This window comes from Bombina bombina, chromosome 1 (assembly GCF_027579735.1).
Source record: "Bombina bombina isolate aBomBom1 chromosome 1, aBomBom1.pri, whole genome shotgun sequence".
NCBI lineage: Eukaryota > Metazoa > Chordata > Amphibia > Anura > Bombinatoridae > Bombina > Bombina bombina.
Genome location: NC_069499.1, coordinates 549,901,611 through 549,928,247, shown reverse-complemented (window position 1 = coordinate 549,928,247; position 26,637 = coordinate 549,901,611). Strand labels below are relative to the sequence as shown.

The window sequence follows — 26,637 nt, the reverse complement described above, 5'->3', positions numbered from 1 at the left end:
CATATATATGGCAAGTAAAAATTACTAACATCAAAAAATAGAAGGGACGTCTCCCTATAGAAAATAAATCTTAAAAATACCACCAATATATTCAGAAAAAATGTTTCATTTATCATCCGTATGTATAAGGACAAAAAAGTATAGTCAAATCGATGTAGACCACTGGTAAAAATTGATCCGCAAATGCTCAGGGACCAGCAGTTGATAATGATCCAAAAAAATGATTAACAATGTTGCATAACACTTTCAGTCATTTTGTGGCAATTCTTGAATAGATGAGTGCCTAAAGTTTAAAGACAGCGTTCCACCTTTTATATGCAATTATCAAAAGTGCTTATGTATATGTTAAAAAGGGCGCTCCAGGGCGTCTTACCGTTTTCTTTTATCGGCTAAAAGCAGGCCGCTCAGCTTATGTAGTGAAGGTTCACCCGTGGTGATTGAGTGATATTCAAGCTTCCAGGTAAACTCCCACTAAGGTTTAACCGTCTCACAGCAAGCCGTTCTGACCACACTGGTGGCGGTTTCCTCTCGGTGGTTGAGCACGGTAATGGTCCGTGTCACTAGCTGGATCTGTCCTGACTGAGGTTAACACCTTACTTTGTACCTTTTAGTAACAACGGCTTCAGGACAAAATAGAAATTCTGGCAGCATGAAATAACGGAGAATGTCAGTAAGTCCCGCACTTAGCGTGTATCACGCGCGGGATAAAAAGAACTAGGTACCTAGTATCAGATATTTGCTCTTAGCAGGATAAGCAACTCTCCTTCTACGCGTTTCACCCAGCTGTGGGCTTTCTCAAGATAAAAGTTGCTCCCAGAACAAAGTTTAAAAACCTGCTGCTTCTCTTCTATTGGTCCGAGTTCTAATTGCTTTAAAAGGTGGATTTCATTTTAAGGTGGATTGTCCGTTTCTTCAACATTCTAAGAATTTGGCACTTGTTTAGCTATCTTGGAATATTTAAAAATGTTATAAATATTTTGATTAAAAAATTGGTATAACTTTAAAACATTTTATTTGGTGGTATTATAAAATTGATTGGTGGTATTTATAAATATATTAAAAAACTAAATAATATTCACAAAATTGCAATATTATATAGCAACACAAAATTGATTATTTAAAAATAAATAAATAAATAAATTAGAGGATTTATGGAGAATCAAGACCTTGTTTCACGTATTGGCATTGTATGATATAACTACATAATTGTTATCACATGGATTTGTGTGTAATCCATATATCCTAGATTATTTCTAAATATTAGGAATATGCATATTTGGAACAAGGAATTTCTTATGTTTGAGAAAAAATAGAAATAATAAATATATGATGGTCTAGCTTCCTCCAATCATAATATATGTGAGGATTTTCCAGAGACAGTTATGATAAACTCATCAAAATCCTCACATATATTATGATTGGAGGAAATAAAATGTTTTAAAGTTATACCAATTTTTTAATCAAAATATTTATAACATTTTTAAATATTCCAAGATAGCTAAACAAGTGCCAAATTCTTAGAATGTTGAAGAAACGGACAATCCACCTTAAAATGAAATCCACCTTTTAAAGCAATTAGAACTCGGACCAATAGAAGAGAAGCAGCAGGTTTTTAAACTTTGTTCTGGGAGCAACTTTTATCTTGAGAAAGCCCACAGCTGGGTGAAACGCGTAGAAGGAGAGTTGCTTATCCTGCTAAGAGCAAATATCTGATACTAGGTACCTAGTTCTTTTTATCCCGCGCGTGATACACGCTAAGTGCGGGACTTACTGACATTCTCCGTTATTTCATGCTGCCAGAATTTCTATTTTGTCCTGAAGCCGTTGTTACTAAAAGGTACAAAGTAAGGTGTTAACCTCAGTCAGGACAGATCCAGCTAGTGACACGGACCATTACCGTGCTCAACCACCGAGAGGAAACCGCCACCAGTGTGGTCAGAACGGCTTGCTGTGAGACGGTTAAACCTTAGTGGGAGTTTACCTGGAAGCTTGAATATCACTCAATCACCACGGGTGAACCTTCACTACATAAGCTGAGCGGCCTGCTTTTAGCCGATAAAAGAAAACGGTAAGACGCCCTGGAGCGCCCTTTTTAACATATACATAAGCACTTTTGATAATTGCATATAAAAGGTGGAACGCTGTCTTTAAACTTTAGGCACTCATCTATTCAAGAATTGCCACAAAATGACTGAAAGTGTTATGCAACATTGTTAATCATTTTTTTGGATCATTATCAACTGCTGGTCCCTGAGCATTTGCGGATCAATTTTTACCAGTGGTCTACATCGATTTGACTATACTTTTTTGTCCTTATACATACGGATGATAAATGAAACATTTTTTCTGAATATATTGGTGGTATTTTTAAGATTTATTTTCTATAGGGAGACGTCCCTTCTATTTTTTGATGTTAGTAATTTTTACTTGCCATATATATGTTTAATTATGTTTATTAAACTCATAATTTTTTAGAGATTAAGTGTGGTATTTATTCTTGCTTTTAGCGCCCTCTCATTTTATATTTTGATACTTCCTGTAGGGGAGCAGATAATATCCCAGAAGTAATGATGACCCGTGGACTGATCACACATAACAGAAGAAATTATATTAATATAACTGTTGGTTATGCAAAACTGGGGAATGGGTAATTAAGGGATTATGTATCTTTTAAAACAATAAAAATTCTATTTTAGACTGTCCCTTTAACTATGAAAAACCATTATTGGGCTAAAAGAGGCTGCTCCCTCTTGAGCTGTTCATTCCTGACAGAGTGCTTCTCTTTCCGTGTGTGTGTGTATGTGTGTGTGTATGTGTGTGTGTGTGTGTGTGTGTGTGTGTGTGTGTGTGTGTGTGTTGCCTATAGCAGCAAATTTGAAAGGATAACAGAATACCTTTTTTAATTTCTGGAGTATAATAAAAATAACAGTTCAATTCTGTGATGTTATTTTATTAATTCATGTATTTTGTTGTTATTTCACATGAAATTGTGGGTAAATAAATTAGAGAGAGGGAGAAAAGTATATAAATAAAACAAACAAAAAAACTTAAATATGCCCAGTCAAAAAAATAATTTAAAAAATGCTATCATATAGCATAACACCTGTTTCATTTCATAATTCTAGGCTATTTTGTTTATAACAATCCAAAAGCATACCTTCTACATCAAAGACTAAAACTATCTTTGATCTTATGTTCATTATTGCCTCTGAGCTTCCTTTAGAACCTTACAACTCTCTGTACACGTGGGACTATACCTACCCCAAACAAAATTGGGCCACATTTATTACCAACCGGAGGATAAAAACTATATGTGGGTAATCACCATCATTGATTTATAATAGAGTTACTCCAATATTACTGTGCAGCAAAACTTGAGACTTTAGTCTGGAATTTCCCGCAATTTATATATATTTTTTGCATCAAGTTTTTTTTTATATATTATATATCTCTTGCATCAAGTTTTTTTTATTGCATTTTTAGAACCACTTGGTCCCCGCAATACTAAAGAGTTTTTTTTACATATATATATATTTTTAACATTAAAGGACTTAGTAATATCCAGAGATATCATAATTTTTTTAATTGTGCATTTGTTAATAATAAACATATTTGTCAATAATAAATTATTTGTTAATAAACTTTGGTATAGTAAAATCTCTATCATACTCGCATAGAATTTTATGTAACTGCTTAGCTGTTATTATATTTCATAGTGGGTCCTTTAATTGGTATTCTAGCGATGCTTCCTTTTTTGTATATTTAACTCCCTGCACACCTATCACAGCCAACAACAGAATTACAGTATACGGTTCAAAACCTAGTAGCAATAATTTGCTATGTTGGCATGCCACTTTGCCTTCTATTTAATATAATATATTTACAAATAACTGCAATATAAAATATTATATATTGTAATCAGAGCTGAGCGGTGCCTTACTCATGTAACGGAAGGTCTCCTCTGCAAGGACTGGAGACAGGCTGCTGAGGCCATTGCTTTGGTGTGTTGGGGAATGGATCCAGTCTTGGTGGTCATAAAGGTACAGGGAATCCACACGTAATTTGTACTGGGGCAGCTGATCCTCTAGCATGTTGACCAACTCCACTTCAGGGACATCCTCACTGGGATAGACATCTAAAGATGGCAGAAGTGCTGGATTGTTAAAAGGGACATGACACTCAAAACCCCTGTAAAAAATTTATTTATTTTTTTTTATTTTTTTTAGATTTTTACAATAACAAGACAAAACAAGAAAGAAAAATAAATATATGATGTACCATAACATTTTCAGCATCAATATCAGGCAATACAGACTGTGTCAATTGTCCCAATAAACACTTATGAAATATTTTGAGCGGATGAATGAGGAGACTTCCGATTTCTTATTATCTCATCACAGGCCAATAGAGAATTTGAATTGTTCCCAATAGAATTTAAAATGTTATGTTATTTTACCTGGTTTTCCTGTAATTTCACTTTGCAAATGTTGCCTCTGTACTGTCCACATAGTTTGGGCTGCATCATATATACATTAAAGTGCTGCAGTGTATGAGCCTGCGACATGCTACAGAGTAATTGATTTTCTCCGATTTAAAAAAAAACAAAAAAACGCGTCATGGGTCTCCCAAATATCATGAATTTAAAAACATAAAATTATGCTTACCTGATAATTTCCTTTACTTCAGACAGAGTCCACAGCTGCATTTATTACTTTTGGGAATTCAGAACCTGGCCACCAGGAGGAGGCAAAGACACCCCAGCCACAAGCTTAAATACCTCTCCCACTTCCCCCATCCCCCAGTCATTCTGCAGAGGAATAAGGAACAGCAGAAGAAGCATAGGGTAAAAAGGTGCCAGAAGAACAAAAATAACCGACGCCCCCCAGAAAAATTAAGGGCGGGGAGCTGTGGACTGTCTGAAGAAAAGGAAATTATCAGGTAAGCATAATTTATGTTTTTCTTCATAAACAGAAAAAAAAAAAAAAAAAAAAAAAAAAAAAAAGAGTCCACAGCTGCATTCATTACTTTTGGGAAAACAATACCCAAGCTATAGAGGACACTGAATGATAAAACGTGAGGGTACAAAAGGCAGCCCATTCTGAGGGCACCAGACCCAAAACCCCTACACCAGAAAAACCTAGCTTCGTCCGAAGCCGAGAAAAAAAACCTTGAAAAAGGCCCAAGGACACTGACTCGCAGATAGTCCATAAGCCTTGTTAGAGACCGCAGGAACTAGACTCGACTGAGCCAACAGCCTCCAAGAGACACCAGCAACTGCCAGTCGGTCTCCAAACAAACCCCTTACTAAAGAAAGGGATCAAACAGCAGTATGCTCCGAAAGGAGGGGAAAAAAAACAAACAAAAAAAAAAAAAAAAAAAAAAACACGGAGAGACATCCAGAAAGGATTCCAAAGAACCCTAAATAAGACACAACAAAAAAAACTTTAAATAGGGCCCAAACTAGCCTCAAAGAATGCAGGGCGAAAAAACCCAGAGGACCAAGCCAACCAAGACCCAACCGGTTTCGTAGAACAAGGGAGGCAACACCCAACCCTAGTTTGCTCAAAATCCATGGGTTTAAGACCCAGAGATTGAAAAAGAGAAGAAAATCTTCCCTAAACAAAGTGCATCCGCACCCTAGAGACAGTAACTGAAGACGAGAACCCCAGAAACCGTTAATCTTGTGCAGCAACTCAGATATGGAAACCCCTGACAGCAACACCTGAAGAGTCAGAACGCTGCCAGCTGCTGTCATCCGAAGATGAATCTAGAAATTTGAATATATGCAATCAAGTGGAAGCAGATGAAGCTAGGTTCAAATCCTAACCCACAGCTCGCTAGACGTCCAGCTAACGCCACCAGACCTTACCACAAAATTCAAAACGTGGAAAAGAAGCAAGGAAGGCTCATCAAACCTCAATGACAAAATTTGCAGAGCAACAGATCTCAATCCTGCTCCAAACACCGGACTAGCCCAAGCGACAGGCATGTTTGATAGACAGGGGAAATAAAAACAACCCCAAGCCCCCCAGGGAATGGAAGAATGGGGGAAAAAGTGCTCACCCCAACAGAGCTCGGGTGCCAACCCATTCGCTCCTTCAAGCATAAGGCACTTCCAAGAAGAACCCCCTAGGACTTGGAATAGAGAAAAATGCAAATAGATCCTTAGAAAGACCTGGCACAACTCCCGTTGACAGTCTCGACACAGAGAGTCTACCTTCCCAACAGCTGGTCGAACAAGCCACAGAGCAGCAGACTTATAGTTAGTTGTAGTAGGTGGCGCAAAACAAGTTGCTATTCCCAATGTGTCTTACTGTAAATGTGTGTGATAATATGTGGGCTCAATATATGTTAATGTTTTGATGAGTCCTAAATTTTATATTCTCTTTTGGAAAAAAATGGATGTCGAAACTATTTAAGAAATAAATATGATCCTTTATTTGATTATGGTAAATTTACCCAATAGTAGTGATGCTAAAAGTACAGTTAAACAAAAATTATTACAATTCCTTCAAAGTTTAAAAAATGACACCGGTGTCTCTATGTATAAAAATGTACATAATATATAAAAAATAAATTAAATTAAAATAATAACGTTGAAATCTTATAATTTATACAGTTTTGGGTTTATCACAAGTTGTAATTTCTAACAGAATGTTTGTAGATACAATTTTATAGTGGATAAAACAATAGTTGCTGTATAGTTCATATAGGATACTTTGTTTCAAGTTCAGCTATGCAAATGAGATCTTATCTTAGGCAACTATATATCAAATGTAGAGGTATGTTGGTGCGATTTTTATCACACTATAATATAAGTATACAAATTAGTACCTTGAAGTGTATCTGTTTGATATCACTTTTGTGAGATAATTGCGGCTAAATAAACGCCGCTATGCCAGTGTTTTGATTAAGTTTCAAGATCAAGCTGGTGGCAGTTCTGTATGAGCTGCTGGCGGTTAAATAAATGCCGCTTTGGTTTCCTCTTATTAGGTGGGCTTATCTGTTTGCTGCGAGAAAATTCACTTTTATATAAGTGTTTGGGTAGTTGTCGTGGCCGCTCAGTTACCTTATCCTTTGTCGGTCAGTGACCGATCGCGCTCTTAAGGGTTTCTTGGTGGGATCTTCGTTGCGGTTAAGTGCTAACCGTTTGCTGATGTTTTTTAAATATCTCCGGTTTTTCTATTCTGTGGCTTGTCTGTCGGTCAGTGACCGATCACGATGGTATGGTTGTTGGATAACCTCCTGATGTGGAATTTTTGCGTGCCTTTCCGGTCTGTTGTTCCCAGGTTTCTTAGATGTCGGTCAGTGACCGATCTGGGTGCTGAAATGTGGTTGTTGGGATAAGTAGAAAGTTTGTAGGATAAGTAGAAAAAGGATTTCTAGTTATCAATGTGATCTTTGCGGTTAAATATATGCCGCTCAGTGGGAACTTGAATATTTCAACTGGGTATAGCTGGTATTCACTTTGTCTTCTCAAATCCTGTGCAGGTGTGCTCTGGTATCAACATGTTTCGGCTGGACAGCCTTTTTCAGGTGTGCTAGATTCCCCACCAGCTAGACAGTCTAAACCTACCAAACATACAGAGCAGCAGACTGCAGCCTCTCCTAAATAAAAGGTACTTGCTCCGAGAACAAGTGCTTTAACAAGCGCTTTGAGAGAGGCCTGAACAAACGACCTTCAGAGCATGAAACGGTTTATGGGACTTTTCCCACTCATCACTGCCTGAGAGCAAACGCTTTGCTGAAGCAGGCGCAGGAGATAAGAGGAACCCTTCCAGGCAGCCCAGCACAGATAGGTACATAACTATGTCTCCTCCGGCACATAAGGAAGGACCACAATCCTCTAGAGAGAGGGGACCCCACTGCTGAAGGAGTCAATCTACCCCCCCCCCCAAAGGGAGAGGGCGCAGATAAAAAATGGCACACATGCCCACAAGGATGTGAGCGGCCGTAGGCTAATCAGTCAAAGACCGAATGATGAATCATCCAGGTCACCACTATTTAATAGAACAGAGAAAAACTCACTGTAAGAAGGGGTCACACTCCCTCCTAAGGACAAACCAGCCCTTTGCTGAAAACTGGGTCATCCTGATCTACAGGATCATAAGTCCAGAAGGATCCGATAACACCCCTAGAACTAGGACCCAGAGCTGTCTCAAAATGACCGATACCTCCAGGGAGCACAAGATAAACCGTCTGAAGAATTCAGACCTCACAGGGGATGAAATCCGGGCGAGAAAACTGGCACATGACTCACTCAAACCCAAAACGGGAAGGAAACACTATAGATCCCGAAATTGGAACCGAGAGAGTATGTCGTAGCAAATCTCAACGGAGACCCAGCCAACTAGATTGAAAGGCTAATGAGGACCGAACACAAACTTCCATGCCCCTAGACAAACCACGGACCATCAAATCCTCTCAGAATGCTAGCAGAAACTTGTAAAAGGAAAAACAAATAGTGGGAACCACTCAGCACCCTAACCGGACCAGCAAGGCATAGCGGGTGCCACGTGTCTGTAAAAGGCCTTAAAAACAGAAGGATTTGTACCCAGTCAGGACCAGCCTGAAACCAAGGGCCTGAATACTGACAAGGCCACATACAGTCACCCACTTAAGAGGGAGAGATCAACAACAAACAATATATGACTAACACACGGCCTTGTTAACAGTAGAAGTAAACAGTGCGATCACAAAATTGCAAGTATCAATTCCAGAGAAGAAAATTACCAAAGGAATATTACAACAAACATGAGCTTTAAACCAAATAAAATCCATCCTAGAATAAAAGATAAGGCAACTCGTAGGTTAATCGCCCAGGAGGATCGGACACTCCCGCAGGACCAGCCCAACAGGAATCAGAGTAGTCCAAGCTCCAAACTGGAAGATACTCAAGAAACAAGACTATAAGAAGATTACTTCATCCCTTTTGTCTAATCTTGCATGCCATTCACATCGGAAGACTGAAGGTCCACCACCCCATTAAGGGTGGGATCCTTCAGCAATGCCAAAACGTGCCTCGGTAGAACATGAAGGCGCGCCAGTCTATAATGAAAGGTAAAACATACCTCCGCCAGGGAAAACGATGACCCTGGTCCCGAAGGTTGACCCCCGTAAAGCCTCATGGAAGTCACTCCCCCAGAGGGCTGAACTGGACCAGGCAATCCCACGCCTGACGAGCCATGGTTAATGGAACACGGACAATATCTTAAACACTCAGATGTAAATGCGACAACGCCAAAGATATGGCCATTCGGAACCATGTCGTAACCTCCGGAGGAAACAAGCCACCTTCCAGGGAAGGATAAGTCGTGTTTTGGTTACCTGCATGCGTAGTAAGAGTTGGTTGTAGGGAACGCACCTCACAGGAAGCAGATACCCCAGAGGCGGATGGCTCGGCGGGCCCCTGGTTCCCCGATCCCAAGGAACAGAGCACTCTTAAATGGCATTCGGAACATAACTGATGGACATGTATCACCCGGGCCAATTCATATTCTTTGCAAAAAGTAGAATCAGATATCCTTCTCCAAAAAAAATCAGTATCCTCCATAACTCAAATATCGATAAAAAAATGGACCAATAAGAAAAATGCAAACAGCACCCTACACGGCCAATGACTGGGGCACTCACCACCTCCTATGAACCAGATACCAGCGAACCAGAATTTCTTCGTCGCCACATGGTCAGGAATGCGAAAATGGAGAGCCAAAACGTGACCACGCCCGGTCACAAGGTGTACCGTGCAGTCCATGAAAAACCACACCCGACAATAAAGGCTGCGTCACTTGCAATAGGCTGTTATGTTACGAAATAGCCATGAGCCCAAGTATCAGTACACATTAGCAGACAGAATCATATAACAAACATAATTAAAAAAAACCCTGTTCAATAACCCCCCTCAGGAGATATTAACCCTTGATTCCAAGATACAAAAAGGAGCCTCACTGAGACCCTGTATTTCAAGTTCTGCCCGCGAGGTTGTAGCTTCTCAGATAAACTGTTGTAATTACAAGACATCCATGATGAAAGTAAAATGAAATGATCTTACTGGAATCTACGCCATGGAACAGGAACACGGCCCTTCAAGAGTGACAGATAGTAGCGTCGCTTCTGCCATGGACTTGAGAGAAGAAAGCAGGCAGCGAAACTCGTCAACGCTGATTGCTTGTGGAGCTGTTAATCTGAGTCGGGATGGTTTCGCAGGAAGACTCTCCCTGCATCTCCGGACTCTAACTTTCATCCATGCTCTCACTGAGAGGCTGACAGGACTACTTAAAACTCCAGTCCCATTCCGAAGAGTACTACCCTCCATAAGAGACTATCGAAAAAACTTCTGACACTTCTCTGCCAACCTCCGGGGATGAAAGGCAAAGAATGACTGGGGGATGGGGGAATTGGGAGAGCTATTTAAGCCTTTGGCTGGGGTGTCTTTGCCTCCTCCTGGTGGCCAGGTTCTGAATTCCCAAAAGTAATGAATGCAGCTGTGGACTCTTTCCGTCTGAAGTAAAGGAAATTATCAGGTAAGCATAAATTTATGTTTTTAAATTCATGATATTTGGGAGACCCGTGACACTTTTTTTTTTTTTTTTTAAATCGGAGAAAATCAATTACTCTGTAGCATGTCGCAGGACTCTTTCTGTTTATGAAGAAAAGAGATATTTTGAACACTGTATTTTAGTTTGCAGAGTGAAAATGTAAAGAACGACTAAGTAAAAGTATGCATTAAATACCTTGTAACATTTGTTTCAATGTGTAAAATGTATGGCTGTGCGGTCTATTGGTTCAACTAACACATTAAAACGGCAGTACCCTCCTTGAAATTCAGTTCTAAGTCTTTCTCCCATTTACACAACCATTATAAATGTAAAGGGACATTAAATTTCAATGCTTAATCTTTTTTTTTCTAAATGTTGTACTTACTTTTCATAAATTTTCCTGCAACTCTGGAAAACATGTTTTTTCCACTGCTGCCATAAAGATTGTAGTGTATCATGCAGGATTCAGAAATGAATCCCTACCAAAAAAAAGGAAATTTATGCTTACCTGATAAATTGATTTCTTCTACGATACGAGTCCACGGATTCATCCTTTACTTGTGGGATACTATCCTCCTGCTAACAGGAAGTGGCAAAGAGCACCACAGCAGAGCTGTCTATATAGCTCCTCCCTTGACTCCACCCCCCAGTCATTCAACCGAAGGTATAGGAAGAAAAAGGAGAAACTAAAAGGTGCAGAGGGGACTGAAGTTTTAAACACAAAAATATAATCTGTCTTAAATTGACAGGGAGGGCCGTGGACTCGTCGTATCGTAGAAGAAATCAGTTTATCAGGTAAGCATAAATGTCCTTTTCTTCTACTAGATACGACGAGTCCACGGATTCATCCTTTACTTGTGGGATACAATACCAAAGCTACAGTACACGGATGAACGGGATGGACAAGACAGATACCTAAACAGAAGGCACCACTGCTTGAAGAACTGTTCTCCTAAAAATAGCCTCAGAAGAAGCAAAAGTATAAAATTTGTAAAATTTGGAAAAGGTATGAAGGGAGGACCAAGTCGCAGCCTTACAAATCTGTTCAACAGAAGCATCGTTTTTAAAAGTCCATGTGGAAGCCACCGCTCTAGTAGAATGAGCTGTAATTTTTTCAGAAAGCTGCTGTCCAGCAGTCTCGTATGCCAAACGGATGATGCTTTTCAGCCAAAAAGAAAGAGAGGTAGCCGTAGCTTTTTGACCCCTACACTTTCCAGAATAGACAACAAATAGAGAAGATGTTTGACGGAAATCCTTGGTCGCTTGTAAGTAAAACTTCAAGGCACGAACCACGTCCAAGTTATGTAACAGACGCTCCTTCTTAGAAGAAGGACTAGGACATAGAGAAGGAACAACAATTTCCTGATTAATATTCTCATTTGAAACAACCTTAGGAAGGAATCCAGGTTTAGTGCGCAAAACCACCTTATCAGAATAGAATATAAGATAAGGCGAGTCGCATTGTAACGCAGAAAGCTCAGAAACTCTTCGAGCAGAAGAGATAGCAACTAAAAACAGAACTTTCCAAGATAGAAGCTTAATATCTATGGAATGCATAGGTTCAAACGGAACCCCTTGAAGAACATTTAGAACTAAATTCAAACTCCATGGCGGAGCAACAAGTTTAAACACAGGCTTGATTCTAACTAAAGCCTGACAAAACGACTGAACGTCTGGGACATCTGCCAGACGCTTGTGTAGTAAGATTGACAAAGCAGAAATCTGTCCCTTTAAGGAACAAGCTGATAATCCCTTCTCCAATCCTTCTTGGAGAAAGTACAAAATCCTAGGATTCCTGATCTTACTCCATGAGTAGGCCTTGGATTCGCACCAATAAAGATATTGACGCCAATTTTCCTAGTGACAGACTTTCGAGCCTGAATCAAGGTATCTATGACCAATTCAGAGAATCCCCGCTTAGATAAAATCAAGCGTTCAATCTCCATGCAGTCAGTTGCAGAGAAATTAGATTTGGATGTTGAAACGGACCTTGAATGAGAAGGTCCTGTCTCAGTGGCAGTTTCCACGGTGGCAGAGATGACATTTCCACCAGATCTGCATACCAAGTCCTGCGTGGCTATCAAGATTACCGAAGTCCTCTCCTGTTTGATTCTTGCAATCAGACGAGGTAGGAGAGGAAAAGGAGGAAACACAAAATCCAGGTTGAACGACCAAGGTACTGCTAGAGCATCTATCAGTACTGCTTGACGATCCCTTGATCTGGACCCGTAACAAGGAAGTTTGGCATTCTGACGAGATGCCATCAGATCCAATTCTGGCGTGCCCCATTGATGGATCAATGCCGCTAACACCTCCGGATGGAGCTCCCACTCCACAGGATGAAAAGTCTGACGACTTCGAAAATCCGCTTCCCAGTTCTCCACTCCTGGGATATAGATTGCGGATAGATGGCAAGAGTGAGTCTCTGCCCATCAAATTATTTTGGAAACCTCTATCATCGCTAGAGAACTCTTTGTTCCCCCTTGATGATTGATATATGCTACAGTCGTGATATTGTCTGACTGGAATCTTATGAATTTGGCCGAAGCCAGCTGAGGCCACGCTTGAAGCGTGTTGAATATTGCTCTCAGTTCCAGAATATTTATTGGTAGTAGGGACTCCTCCTGAGTCCAAACACCCTGAGCCTTCAGGGAATTCCAGACTGCACCCCAGCCCAAGAGGCTGGCGTCCGTCGTCACTATGACCCATGCTGGCCTGCGGAAGCACATTCCCTGGGACAGATGATCCTGTGACAACCACCAATGAAGAGAGTCTCTGGTCTCTAGATCCAGATTTATCCCCGAGGAGATAAATCCGCATAATCCCCATTGCACTGTCTGAGCATGCACAGCTGCAGTGGTCTGAGATGCAAGGGAGCAAACGGAACTATGTCCATTGCCGCTACCATTAACCCAATAACCTCCATACACTGCGCCACTGATGGCCGAGGAATGGAATGAAGTGCTCGGCAAGTAGTTAAGATCTTTGATTTTCTGACCTCCGTCAGAAAAATTTTCATGTCTACCGAGTCTATCAAAGTTCCTAGGAATGGAACGCTTGTCAGAGGAACTAGTGAACTCTTTTTTTTTTTTATGTTCACCTTCCATCTGTGAGTTCTTAGAAAAGCCAACACGATGTCAGTGTGAGATTTGGCTAGATGGTAAGTTGAAGCCTGAATCAAAATATCGTCCAGATAGGGCGCCACTGCTATGCCCCGCGGCCTTAGAACCGCCAGAAGGGACCCTAGCACCTTTGTGAAGATTCTGGGAGCTGTGGCCAACCCGAAAGGATGGGCCACAAACTGGTAATGTTTGTCCAGGAAGGCGAAACTGAGGAACTGGTGATGATCTTTGTGGATAAGAATGTGAAGATAGGCATCCTTCAAATCCACGGTGGTCATATATTGACCCTCCTGGATCATTAGTAAAATTGTTTGTATGGTCTCCATCTTGAACGATGGGACTCTGAGAAATTTGTTTAGACTTTTGAGATCTAAAATCGGTCTAAAGGTTCCCTCTTTTTTGGGAACCACGAACAGATTTGAGTAAAACCCCTGCCCTTGTTCTAATTTTGGAACTGGGCAGATTAAACCCATGGTATATAGGTCTTCTACACAGCGTAAGAACGCCTCTCTTTTTGTCTGGTCTACAGACAAACGTGAAAGATGAAATCTCCCTCTTGGTAGAGAATCCTTGAATTCTAGACGATACCCCTGGGTCACAATTTCTAATGCCCAGGAATCCTGAACGTCTCTTGCCCAAGCCATGAGCGAAGAGAGAAAGTCTGCCCCCTACTAGATCCGGTCCCGGATCGGGGGCTGCCCCTTCATGCTGTCTTGGTAGCAGCAGCGGGCATCTTGGCCTGTTTACCTTTATTCAAGGTCTGGTTAGGTCTCCAGACTGACTTGGATTATGCAAAGTTCCCCTCCTGCTTGGTGGCGGAGGAGGAAGTAGAGGGACCACCTTTAAAGTTTCGAAAGGAACGAAAATTATTCTGTTTGGTCCTCATTTTAACCGTCTTGTCCTGAGGAAGGGCATGACCTTTACCTCCAGTAATGTCGGAAATGATCTCCTTTAGTTCAGGCCCAAATAGGGTCTTACCCTTAAAGGGAATAGCTAAAAGCTTGGATTTAGATGACAAATCAGCAGACCAAAACTTAACTGATAACGCTCTACGTGCTAAAATGGCAAAGCCTGCATTCTTTGCCGCTAATTTAGCCATTTGGAAAGCGGCATCGGTAATAAAAGAATTAGCTAGCTTGAGAGCCTTAATTCTATCCAAAATATCATCTAATGGGGTCTCAACCTTAAGAGACTCCTCTAGAGCCTCAAACCAAAAAGCTGCTGCAGTAGTTACTGGAACAATGCACGCTATAGGTTGTAGAAGAAAACCCTGATGAATAAACAATTTCTTTAGAAGACCCTCTAATTTTTTATCCATAGGATCTTTAAAAGCACAACCGTCCTCAATAGGTATAGTTGTACTCTTAGCCAGGGTAGAAATAGCTCCCTCCACCTTAGGGACCGTCTGCCACGAATCCCGAATGGTGTCAGATATGGGAAACATTTTCTTAAAAGTAGGAGGGGGAAGAGAACTGAATGCCTGGTCTATCCCATTCCTTAGTAACAAAACAATGTCCAAAATTCTTCTAGGGACTGGAAAAACATAAGTGTAAGTAGGGACCTCTAGATATTTATCCATTTTACACAATTTCTCTGGTGGGATGACAATAGGGTCACAATCATCCAGAGTCGCTAAAACCTCCCTAAGTAACAAGCGGAGGTGTTCAAGCTTAAACTTAAAGGCCGTCACATCTGAGTATGTTTGAGGGAACATCTTTCCTGAATCAGAAAGCTCTCCCTCAGACAGCAATTCCCCCACCCCCAAATCGGAACACTGTGAGGGTACATCGGAGATAGCCAATAAAGCATCAGAAGGCTCCGCATTTACTCTAATACCTGACCTGCTGCTTACCCTGTAAACCTGGCAGTTTAGATAATACCTCTGTAAGGGTAGTAGACATAACTGCAGCCATATCTTGCAGGGTGAAAGAATTAGACGCATTAGAAGTACAAGGCGTCGCTTGGGCGACCGTTAAAGGTTGTGACACTTGGGGAAAAGTAGATGGCATAACCCGATTCTCTTATGACTGAGAATCATCCTGAGACATACTTTTATCAGCTAAAATATGTTCTTTGCAATGTAAGGCCCTTTCAGTACATGAGGGACACATGTTAAGTGGGGGTTTCACAACGGCTTCTAAACACATGGAACACATGGAACATTGGCTTTCCTCAATGTAAGACATGTTAAAACAGGCAAGTAATGACCACAAACAGGCTTGAAAACACTATATTTAGTGAAAAAAAATAATCTGAAAAACGGTACTGCGCCTTTATTTTTCCAAAACTGCTCTAAAATGATATAATTATCCCAATTTTAGTATATATGTGTCTAATCTTGCCAGCTAAGATTGCACCACAAGAAAAGGAATGCTTAACCCTTAATGAACAAAAACGTTGTTCAAAGAAACGTTATGAAAATTAACCAATTAACCCCCTGCACTTCGCCACAGCTCTGCTGTGGCGTCTACCTGCCCTCAGGGGTCTGTAAAATCACTCTAACACTTTGATTAGGCCAAATCTTTCCTTTGAGGCCCACCGAAGCTGGAGCTTGCATGGGGAATTCAACTGCGCAACTGAGGCGCGAAATTAGGCCCCGCCCATCTACATCGATGTCTCACTGCCTTGCAAAAAACGCTATAAAGTGGTCTAGAACCTAGCCATGTGGGTTTCCATATACCCAGGTCTAAAAGAAAGCAATGTGCACCCTCCATTGCCATCAAAAATAAAAATGTTTGCTTTACACAAAAAAACGTTAATAGCCTTCCAAACATAAAATAGTTTGCTCAACAAACATTATGTCATCAGTGTCAACCATTTTTTTCAGCCCAAAACATACAGGTCCCAGTAATACCCTTCTATTTCACATGTAGGATTACTGCTTACCCCTTCCCTTATGGGAATACTGTCAGCCAGTTCTGAAATAACACAGTCTCTCCAGAAAAAAAATTACTGAACATACCTCAATGCTTGCAGCATGAAAAACGTTCCTCACACTGAAGTTTAAGTACTCCTCAGCCATTCTGTGGGAACTACTCTGGAACTTAGTGACAACTGCTAAGATCATCAGTCTCCAGGCAGAAATCTTCATCCATCTGCTGCCTGGGAAAAAAACAAAATTTATGCTTACCTGATAAATTTATTTCTCTTGTGGTGTATCCAGTCCACGGATCATCCATTACTTGTGGGATATTCTCCTTCCCAACAGGAAGCTGCAAGAGGACACCCACAGCAGAGCTGTCTATATAGCTCCTCCCCTAACTGCCACTACCAGTTATTTGACCGAAAACAAGCAAGAGAAAGGAGAAACTATAGGGTGCAGTGGTGACTGTAGTTTAAAATAAAAAACACCTGCCTTAAAATGACAGGGCGGGCCGTGGACTGGATACACCACAAGAGAAATAAATTTATCAGGTAAGCATAAATTTTGTTTTCTCTTGTTAAGTGTATCCAGTCCACGGGTTCATCCATTACTTGTGGGATACCAATACCAAAGCTATAGGACACGGATGAAGGGAGGGACAAGGCAGGCGCTTAAACGGAAGGCACCACTGCCTGTAAGACCTTTCTCCCAAAAATAGCCTCCGAAGAAGCAAAAGTATCAAATTTGTAGAATTTAGAAAAAGTATGAAGCGAAGACCAAGTCGCCGCCTTACAAATCTGTTCAACAGAAGCCTCATTCCTAAAAGCCCATGTGGAAGCTACCGCTCTAGTGGAATGAGCTGTAATTCTTTCAGGAGGTTGCTGGCCAGCAGTCTCATAAGCTAAGCGGATTATACTTCTTAGCCAAAAGGAAAGAGAAGTTGCCGAAGCCTTTTGGCCTCTCCTCTGTCCAGAGTAGACAACAAACAATGCAGATGTTTGACGAAAATCTTTAGTAGCTTGTAAATAAAACTTTAAAGCACGAACCACGTCAAGATTGTGTAAAAGACGTTCCTTCGTTGAAGAAGACGGAACAACAATCTCCTGATTGATATTCTCATTAGATACCACCTTAGGTAGAAAACCAGGTTTGGTACGTAACACTACCTTATCTGCATGGAAAATGAGATAAGGGGAATCACATTGTAAAGCAGATAACTCCGAAACTCTTCGAGCCGAGGAGATAGCTACTAAAAACAGAACTTTCCAAGATAAAAGCTTAATATCTATGGAATGCAAAGGTTCAAACGGAACCCCTTGAAGAACTTTAAGAACTAAATTTAAACTCCATGGCGGAGCAACAGGTTTAAACACAGGCTTGATTCTAACTAAAGCCTGACAAAACGCCTGAACATCTGGAACCTCAGCCAGACGTTTGTGCAAAAGAATAGACAGAGCAGAAATCTGTCCCTTTAAGGAACTAACTGACAAACCCTTCTCCAATCCTTCTTGGAGAAAGGATAATATCCTAGGAATCCTGACCTTACTCCATGAGTAACCCTTGGATTCACACCAATGAAGATATTTACACCATATCTTATGATAGATTTTCCTGGTGACAGGCTTTCGAGCCTGAATTAAGGTATCAATGACCGTTTCGGAAAAACCACGCTTTGATAGGATCAAGCGTTCAATCTCCAAGCAGTCAGACGCAGAGAAATTAGATTTGGATGTTTGAAAGGACCCTGAAGTAGAAGGTCCTGCCTCAGCGGCAGAGTCCATGGTGGAAGGGATGACATGTCCACCAGATCTGCACACCAAGTCCTGCATGGCCACGCAGGTGCTATCAAAATCACCAAAGCTCTCTCCTGCTTGATCTTGGCAATCAGACGAGGGAGCAGAGGAAACGGTGGAAACACATAAGCCAGGTTGAAGGACCAAGGCGCTGCTAGAGTATCTATCAGCACTGCCTTGGGATCCCTGGACCTGGATCCGTAACAAGGAAGCTTGGCGTTCTAACGAGACGCCATGAGATCCAGTTCTGGTTTGCCCCAAAGTTGAATCAACTGTGCAAATACCTCCGGATAAAGTTCCCACTCCCCCCGATGAAAAGTCTGCCAACTTAGAAAGTCAGCCTCCCAGATCTCTACTCCTGGGATATGGATAGCTGATAGATGGCAAGAGTGAACCTCTGCCCATAGAATTATCTTTGAAACCTCCAACATAGAAACATAGATATTGACGGCAGATAAGAGCCATAGGCCCAGCAAGTCTGCCCGACCTTACCTAACAGTATAAACTTATCTAGTTCGTAGGATAGCCTTATACTTGTCCCATGCATTTTTAAAGTCCCCCACAGTGTTTGTTGCTACTACCTCTTGAGGAAGTTTATTCCATAAATCAATCACTCTTTCTGTAAAGAAGTGCTTCCTCAAATTACTCCTGAATCTACTACCCTTTAGCTTGAGCTCATGACCCCTTGTTCTTGAATTTTCCATTTTATGTAAAATACCCACAGCCTCAGTTTTACTAAACCCTTTAATGTACTTGAAAGTTGCTATCATATCACCTCTTTCCCTTCTCTCCTCTAAGCTATACATATTTAGGTCATTGAGCCTATCCTGGTAAGTTTTATTTTTTAGACCATGTACCATTTTGGTAGCCCTCCTTTGCACAGATTCAAGTTTGTTAATATCCTTCTGAAGATATGGCCTCCAGAACTGCACACAATACTCAAGATGAGGCCTAACTAATGATCTATAAAGTGGCATAAGAACCTTACTATTTCTGCTGCAAATACCTCTACCAATACATCCAAGCATTCTGCTAGCCTTACTCGCTGCATTACTACATTGTTTACTAAGTTTTAAATCATCTGAAATAATAATTCCCAAGTCCTGTTCCTCATCTGTAACAGTCAGTAAAGTGTCATTGAGTCTGTAACATTTGGATTTTTCTTCCCTAAATGCATTATTTTACACTTTGCTGTGTTAAACTTTAGATCCCAGTCGTTTGTCCAATCCTCGAATTGCTAGGGAACTCCTTGTTCCCCCTTGATGGTTGATGTAAGCTACAGTCGTGATGTTGTCCGACTGAAATCTGATGAACCTGACCACAGCAAGCTGAGGCCAAGCCTGAAGAGCATTGAATATCGCTCTTAGTTCCAGAATGTTTATCGGAAGGAGTGCCTCCTCCTGAGTCCACGAGCCCTGAGCCTTCAGGGAGTTCCAGACTGCACCCCAGCCCAGAAGGCTGGCATCTGTTGTTACTATTGTCCAATCTGGCCTGCGGAAGGTCATACCCTTGGACAGATGGACCCGAGATAGCCACCAGAGAAGGGAATCTCTGGTCTCTTGATCCAGATTTAGTAGAGGGGACAAATCTGTGTAATCCCCATTCCACTGACTGAGCATGCAAAGTTGCAGCGGTCTGAGATGTAGGCGGGCAAACGGCACTATGTCCATTGCCGCTACCATTAAGCCGATAACTTCCATACACTGAGCCACTGAAGGGCGAGAAGTAGAATAAAGAGCACGGCAGGAATTTAGAAGTTTTGACAACCTGGTCTCTGTCAGGTAAATCTTCATTTCTACAGAATCTATCAGAGTTCCTAGGAAGGAAACTCTTGTGAGAGGGGATAGAGAACTCTTTTCTTCGTTCACTTTCCACCCATGAGACCTTAGGAATGCCAGAACAATGTCCGTATGGGACCTGGCGATTTGAAAATTCGACGCCTGTATCAAAATGTCGTCTAGGTAAGGGGCTACTGCTATACCCCGCGGCCTTAGAACCGCTAGGAGTGACCCTAGAACCTTCGTAAAGATTCTTGGTGCCGTAGCTAACCCAAAGGGAAGAGCCACAAACTGGTAATGCCTGTCTAGGAAGGCGAACCTGAGAAACCGATGATGATCTCTATGTATCGGAATGTGAAGATAAGCATCCTTTAAGTCCACGGTAGTCATATATTGACCCTCCTGGATCATAGGTAGGATGGTTCGGATAGTCTCCCTCTTGAAGGATGGGACCCTGAGAAATTTGTTTAGGATCTTGAGATCTAAGATTGGTCTGAAGGTTCCCTTTTTCTTGGGAACTACAAACAGATTTGAATAGAAGCCTTGCCTCTGTTCCTCCTTTGGAACTGGGTGGTCTTGAACACAATGAAAGAATGCCTCTCTCTTTATCTGGTTTGCAGATAATTGTGAGAGATGAAATCTCCCTTTTGGGGAAGAAATCTTGAAGTCCAGAAGATATCCCTGGGACACAATTTCTAACGCCCAGGGATCCTGGACATCTCTTGCCCAAGCCTGGGCAAAGAGAGAAGTCTAAGAGGTAGCAGCAGGTTTTTTGGTCTGCTTTCCTTTGTTCCAGGTCTGGTTGGGTCTCCAGACCGGCTTGGACTGGGCAAAATTTCCCTCTTGTTTTGTATTAGAGGAAGTTGAAGCTGCGTTACTTTTGAAGTTTTGAAAGGAACGAAAATTAGTCTGTTTGGTCCTTAATTTGTCGGACCTATCCTGAGGAAGGGCGTGACCTTTTCCTCCAGTAATATCAGAAATGATCTCCTTCAGTCCAGGCCCGAATAGGGTCTGCCCCTTGAAGGGAATGTTGAGAAGCTTAGACTTTGAAGTAACTTCGGCTGACCAGGATTTAAGCCATAGCGCCCTACGCGCCTGAATAGCAAAACCTGAGTTTTTTGCTGTTAGTTTGGTTAAATGAACAACGGCGTCAGAAACAATTAATTGGCTAGATTAAGGGCTTTAAGCTTGTCAAGGATATCATCCAACTGGGTTTCTACCTGTAGAGCCTCTTCTAGAGACTCCAACCAGAAAGCTGCAGCAGCAGTGACTGGGGCAATGCATGCAAGAGGCTGGAGAATAAAACCTTGTTGAATAAAAATTTTCTTAAGGTAACCCTCTAATTTTTTGTCCATTGGATCTAGAAAAGCACAACTGTCCTCAACCGGGATAGTTGTATGCTTCGCTAGGGTAGAGACTGCTCCCTCCACCTTAGGGACCGTCTGCCACGAGTCCCGTGTAGCGGCATCTATAGGGAACATCTTGTTTAAAAACAGGAGGGGGAGAGAACGGTACACCTGGCCTATCCCATTCCTTAGTAATAATTTCTGAAAACCTCTTAGGGATTGGAAAAACATCAGTGTAAACAGGCACTGCACAGTATTTGTCCATTTTACACAATTTCTCTGGGACTACAATGGCGTCACAGTCATCCAGAGTTGCTAAAACCTCCCTGAGCAATATGCGGAGGTGTTCAAGCTTAAATTTAAATGTAGACATATCAGAATCAGGTTGAAGTGTCTTCCCTGAATCAGAAAAATCACCCACAGATAGAAGCTCTCCTGCTTCGGCTTCTGCACATTGTGAGGTTATATCAGACATAGCTACTAAAGCGTCAGAGAGCTCTGTATTTGTTCTAGCCCCAGAGCTGTCTCGCTTTCCTTGTAACCCTGGCAGTTTGGACAATACCTCTGTAAGGGTATGATTCATAACTGCCGCCATGTCTTATAAAGTATACGCAACGGGCGCGCTAAATGTACTTGGCGCCCCTGAGCGGGAGTTATAGGTTCTGACACGTGGGGAGAGTTAGTCGGCATAACTTCCACCTTGTCAATTTCCTCTGGCGATAAATCTTTTAAAGCCAGAATATGGTCTTTAAAATTTATAGTAAGATCAGTGCATTTGGTACACATTCTAAAAAGGGGGTTCCACAATGGCTTCTAAACATAATGAACAAGGAGATTCCTCTATGTCAGACATGTTTAACAGACTAGTAATGAGACCAGCAAGCTTGGAAAACACTTTAATAAATGTGAAAAAGCAGAATATAAAAAACGGTACTGTGCCTTTAAGGAAAAAAACAAACACATAAACTGCAAATACAGTGAAAAAAAGCAGTAAACTCTACGAAATTTTTACAGTGTGTATAATAGACTAAAGTAGCATTGCACCCACTTGCAAATGGATGATTAACCCCTCAGTCTCAAAAACGAATTTGAAAAACGGTAAAACCGTTATAAACAGTCACAAGCAGACTGCCACAGCTCTACTGTGGCTCCTACCTGCCCATAAAACGACTTTTGTAGGCACAAAAACCCTTTACAGAGGTCCTATATGTCAGGGAACTCCTTCAGGGAAGCTGGATGTCTCAGACTGTATAAACAACTGCGCAATTAGAGCGCGAAAATAGGCCCCTCCCACCATGCACTCAAACTGAAAGGGCCTTAAATAACTATTCCAAGGAGAAATCTAGTAAGCCATGTGAAAAACTAGGCCCCAAATAAAGATTTATCACCCTCAGTAAAAAACGTTTTTTATATATCATGCAAACGTTTTCCATACTAAGTAATAAGAGCAAGTAACATGAATATTACCCTTTACTGCAAGCATGATCCCAGTCGTTTGTTAAATCACTGTTATCAGGCTTACCTTAATTATATCAGGCACTGTCAGCATTTTCTAGTTATTCATCTCTCTAGAAAAAAATATACTGAACATACCTCAGTGCAGGTAATTCTGCAGGCCATTCCCCCAGCTGAAGTTTTCCCATACTCTTCAGTTATGTGTGAGAACGGCAGTGGACCTTAGTTACAACCTGCTAAGATCATTAAAAACCTCTGGCAGAACTCTTCTTCTAATTTCTGCCTGAGGTAAAAACAGTACAACGCCGGTACCATTTAAAAATAACAAACTTTTGATTGAAGATAAACTACACTATCACCACATATCTCTTGATACTTCCTTTCTTGTCGAGAGCTGCAAGAGAATGACTGGTAGTGGCAGTTAGGGGAGGAGCTATATAGACAGCTCTGCTGTGGGTGTCCTCTTGCAGCTTCCTGTTGGGAAGGAGAATATCCCACAAGTAATGGATGAACCGTGGACTGGATACACCACAAGAGAAATAGCACTCACCAGGACCATTTAAAATAAAGTCTTGCTTAAAGAAAATAAAAACTATCATTTTATCACCACTTTCACTTTACCCTTCCTATTACTTAGTATAGGCAAAGAGAATGACTGGATGGTGGAGTCAAGGGAGGAGCTATATAGACAGCTCTGCTGTGGTGCTCTTTGCCACTTCCTGATAGCAGGAGGATAATATCCCACAAGTAAAGGATGAATCCGTGGATTTGTCATATCTAGTAGAAGAAAACACTGATTACTTAATCAGCACAGAGGTTCATTTATATTTGTTCCTACATAGGCACAGCAAAGGAGAGAGGTAAATACACAAGATTTATTTATTTTTTACTAAGAAAGCAAAAATGGACAGTCTCCTTGACCATTTTTATTGTGTAAAAAGATAGATAATCCCTTTATTACCCATTCCCTAGTTTTGCATAACCAACAGTTATATTAATATACTTTTACTTCTGTGATTACTTTGTATCTAAGCCTGTGCAAACTACCCCCTTATCTCCGAGCTATTTACAGACTTGAATTTTAGCCAATTAGTGCTGATTTATGTATAACTCCACAGGAGTAAGCACAATATTATCTATATGGCACAGATGAACTAGCAGTGTCTTGCTGTGAAAAAACTATACAAATGCACTAAAATAAAGGCAGCCTGCATGGGCTTAGAGGTTTAAAGGTTATAAAAGTAAGTATATTAATATAACAATGCTGGTTATGCAAAGCTGGGGACTGGCTAGTAAAGGTGCCGTCTTTTTAAAAAAAGAAAATAAAGTTTGGAGTAGATCTGCATGCAGATCTTTTGCAATGCAGTACCCGAATGCTGATATATCTTATACTTTTACTTTACAGTTTAAAGCTTTTTGCATTTTATGCCTCTTTATAATAGCTTCATCTTAATATTTTTCATATAATAGTAACGCGCTTTTATTTGTATTGTACCTTGACTGGAATAGCAGTGTTATATATTAGTTATGCTAAAACAGCTAGTAGAATGTATACGCATAACACATTTTAAGTATTTACTTTCTGCCAATCTGAACACTATATAAAAACGTCATTTGAAGAGATTACCGTGTCCACAAAAGCCGGTGTTACGTACCACGTTCACTGCTTCGTTGTGTGGGGTTGCAGTGGCTGACACTCATGAGTTTATCTTCACGTTTCTGGTGTTTACTGATAGACAGAAGTTCCGCGGCTACTTTTGTGCTTTAATTACAAATGACTCTCTTGGGTTATCCCTTGTTACTTTTCCGGCCTCCTTTTTATCGGAGGTCTTCTTTGGTTTTGCAAACAATCGCCCCCACAGATGCACAGAATTCAGATGCTCCTCAGATCTTTGGACCATGATGAGAATAATATCATCTAATCACCTTTCTAAAACGGTTTGTGACATTTTACCTTTGGAGAAAAGAACAAAAAAACAAAACAAATAAAAAACAGAAAGCTATGAAAGCATGCTAAGAGAAATAAACTACAGTGCAACAGAAATTGTCATTTTAGTGCCATTCAGAAAGCAGCGGCATACAACATGTAACAAGTCAAATTCCATCTGAAGAAGAGACATCCATTTAGTGGAATGGCAACCTACACTGTCTACCCAGGTCTCTTTAATAGTTAGTATTGGAGTACACCGACTTAAAGGGACATAATACTCATATGCTAAATCACTTGAAACTGATGCAGTATAACTGTAAAAAGCTGACAGGAAAATATCACCTGAACACCTCTATGTAAAAAAGGAAGATATTTGACCTCACAATTTCCTCAGCTCAGCAGAGTAAGTCCTGTGTAAAAACTTCTTTAAGTTACTGTCCAGCTGCAGGTAAAAAAAAAAAAATATATAAAAAAAAAAAAAAAAATGAAGAAATGAACAGCAGCCAATCAGCATCAACAGTGCTGAGGTCATGAACTCTTTTACTGTGATCTCATGAGATTTGATTTAACTCATGAGATTTCATAGTAAACTTCCTTAAACTGAATCGGGAAATAACATGTGTGCACGAGGCTCACTCCCTTGGCTGTCCCGGGACAGGCATACTGGATTTGCTGCTTAATGTCCTTTGCAATGGGGTTTGAATACTTAGGACATTTTAAGGAAAAAACATAATTTATGCTTACCTGATAAATTTATTTCTCTTGTGGTGTATCCAGTCCACGGATCATCCATTACTTGTGGGATATTCTCCTTCCCAACAGGAAGTTGCAAGAGGATCACCCACAGCAGAGCTGCTATATAGCTCCTCCCCTAACTGCCATATCCAGTCATTCGACCGAAACTAGCCGAGAAAGGAGAAACCATAGGGTGCAGTGGTGACTGTAGTTTAAAATTTAGACCTGCCTTAAAAGGACAGGGCGGGCCGTGGACTGGATACACCACAAGAGAAATAAATTTATTAGGTAAGCATAAATTATGTTTTCTCTTGTTAGGTGTATCCAGTCCACTGATCATCCATTACTTGTGGGATACCAATACCAAAGCTAAAGTACACGGATGAAGGGAGGGACAAGGCAGGTACTTAAACGGAAGGGACCACTGCCTGTAGAACCTTTCTCCCAAAAATAGCCTCCGAAGAAGCAAAAGTATCAAATTTGTAAAATTTTGAAAAGGTATGACGCGAAGACCAAGTCGCCGCTTTGCAAATCTGTTCAACAGAAGCCTCATTTTTAAAGGCCCAGGTGGAAGCCACAGCTCTAGTAGAATGAGCTGTAATCCTTTCAGGGGGCTGCTGTCCAGCAGTCTCATAGGCTAAGCGTATTACGCTCCGAAGCCAAAAAGAAAGAGAGGTTGCCGAAGCCTTTTGACCTCTCCTCTGTCCAGAGTAAACAACAAACAGGGAAGATGTTTGACGAAAATCTTTAGTCGCTTGTAAGTTAAACTTTAAAGCACGGACTACGTCCAAATTATGTAAAAGATGTTCCTTCTTTGAAGAAGGATTAGGACACAATGATGGAACAACAATCTCTTGATTGATATTCTTGTCGGAAACTACCTTAGGTAAAAACCCAGGTTTTGTACGCAGAACTACTTTATCTGTATGGAAAATCAGATAAGGAGAATCACATTGTAAAGCTGATAACTCAGACTCTACGAGCCGAGGAAATAGCCATCAAAAACAGAACTTTCCAAGATAAAAGTTTGATATCAATGGAATGAAGGGGTTCAAACGGAACTCCTTGAACAACCTT

General features: G+C 41.0%; 1 protein-coding gene across 2 annotated transcripts in view; it reads right to left on the bottom strand.

The window, feature by feature from the left end:
- TRAK2 (trafficking kinesin protein 2) overlaps positions 1 to 26,637 on the bottom strand; it is a 274,016-nt gene that overhangs the window by 168,541 nt on the left and 78,838 nt on the right. The window contains exons 2-3 of one of the 2 annotated variants that reach the window (XM_053698700.1): positions 24,551 to 24,849; positions 3,941 to 4,135 (exon numbers count right to left, since the gene is read on the bottom strand). In XM_053698700.1, the coding sequence (XP_053554675.1) occupies positions 3,941 to 4,135; positions 24,551 to 24,596 (241 nt within the window). In that variant the 5' untranslated portion in view covers positions 24,597 to 24,849. Of the gene's footprint in view, positions 1 to 3,940; positions 4,136 to 24,550; positions 25,625 to 26,637 lie in introns of those variants that run through there. The other variant, XM_053698701.1, reaches the window with a different exon arrangement.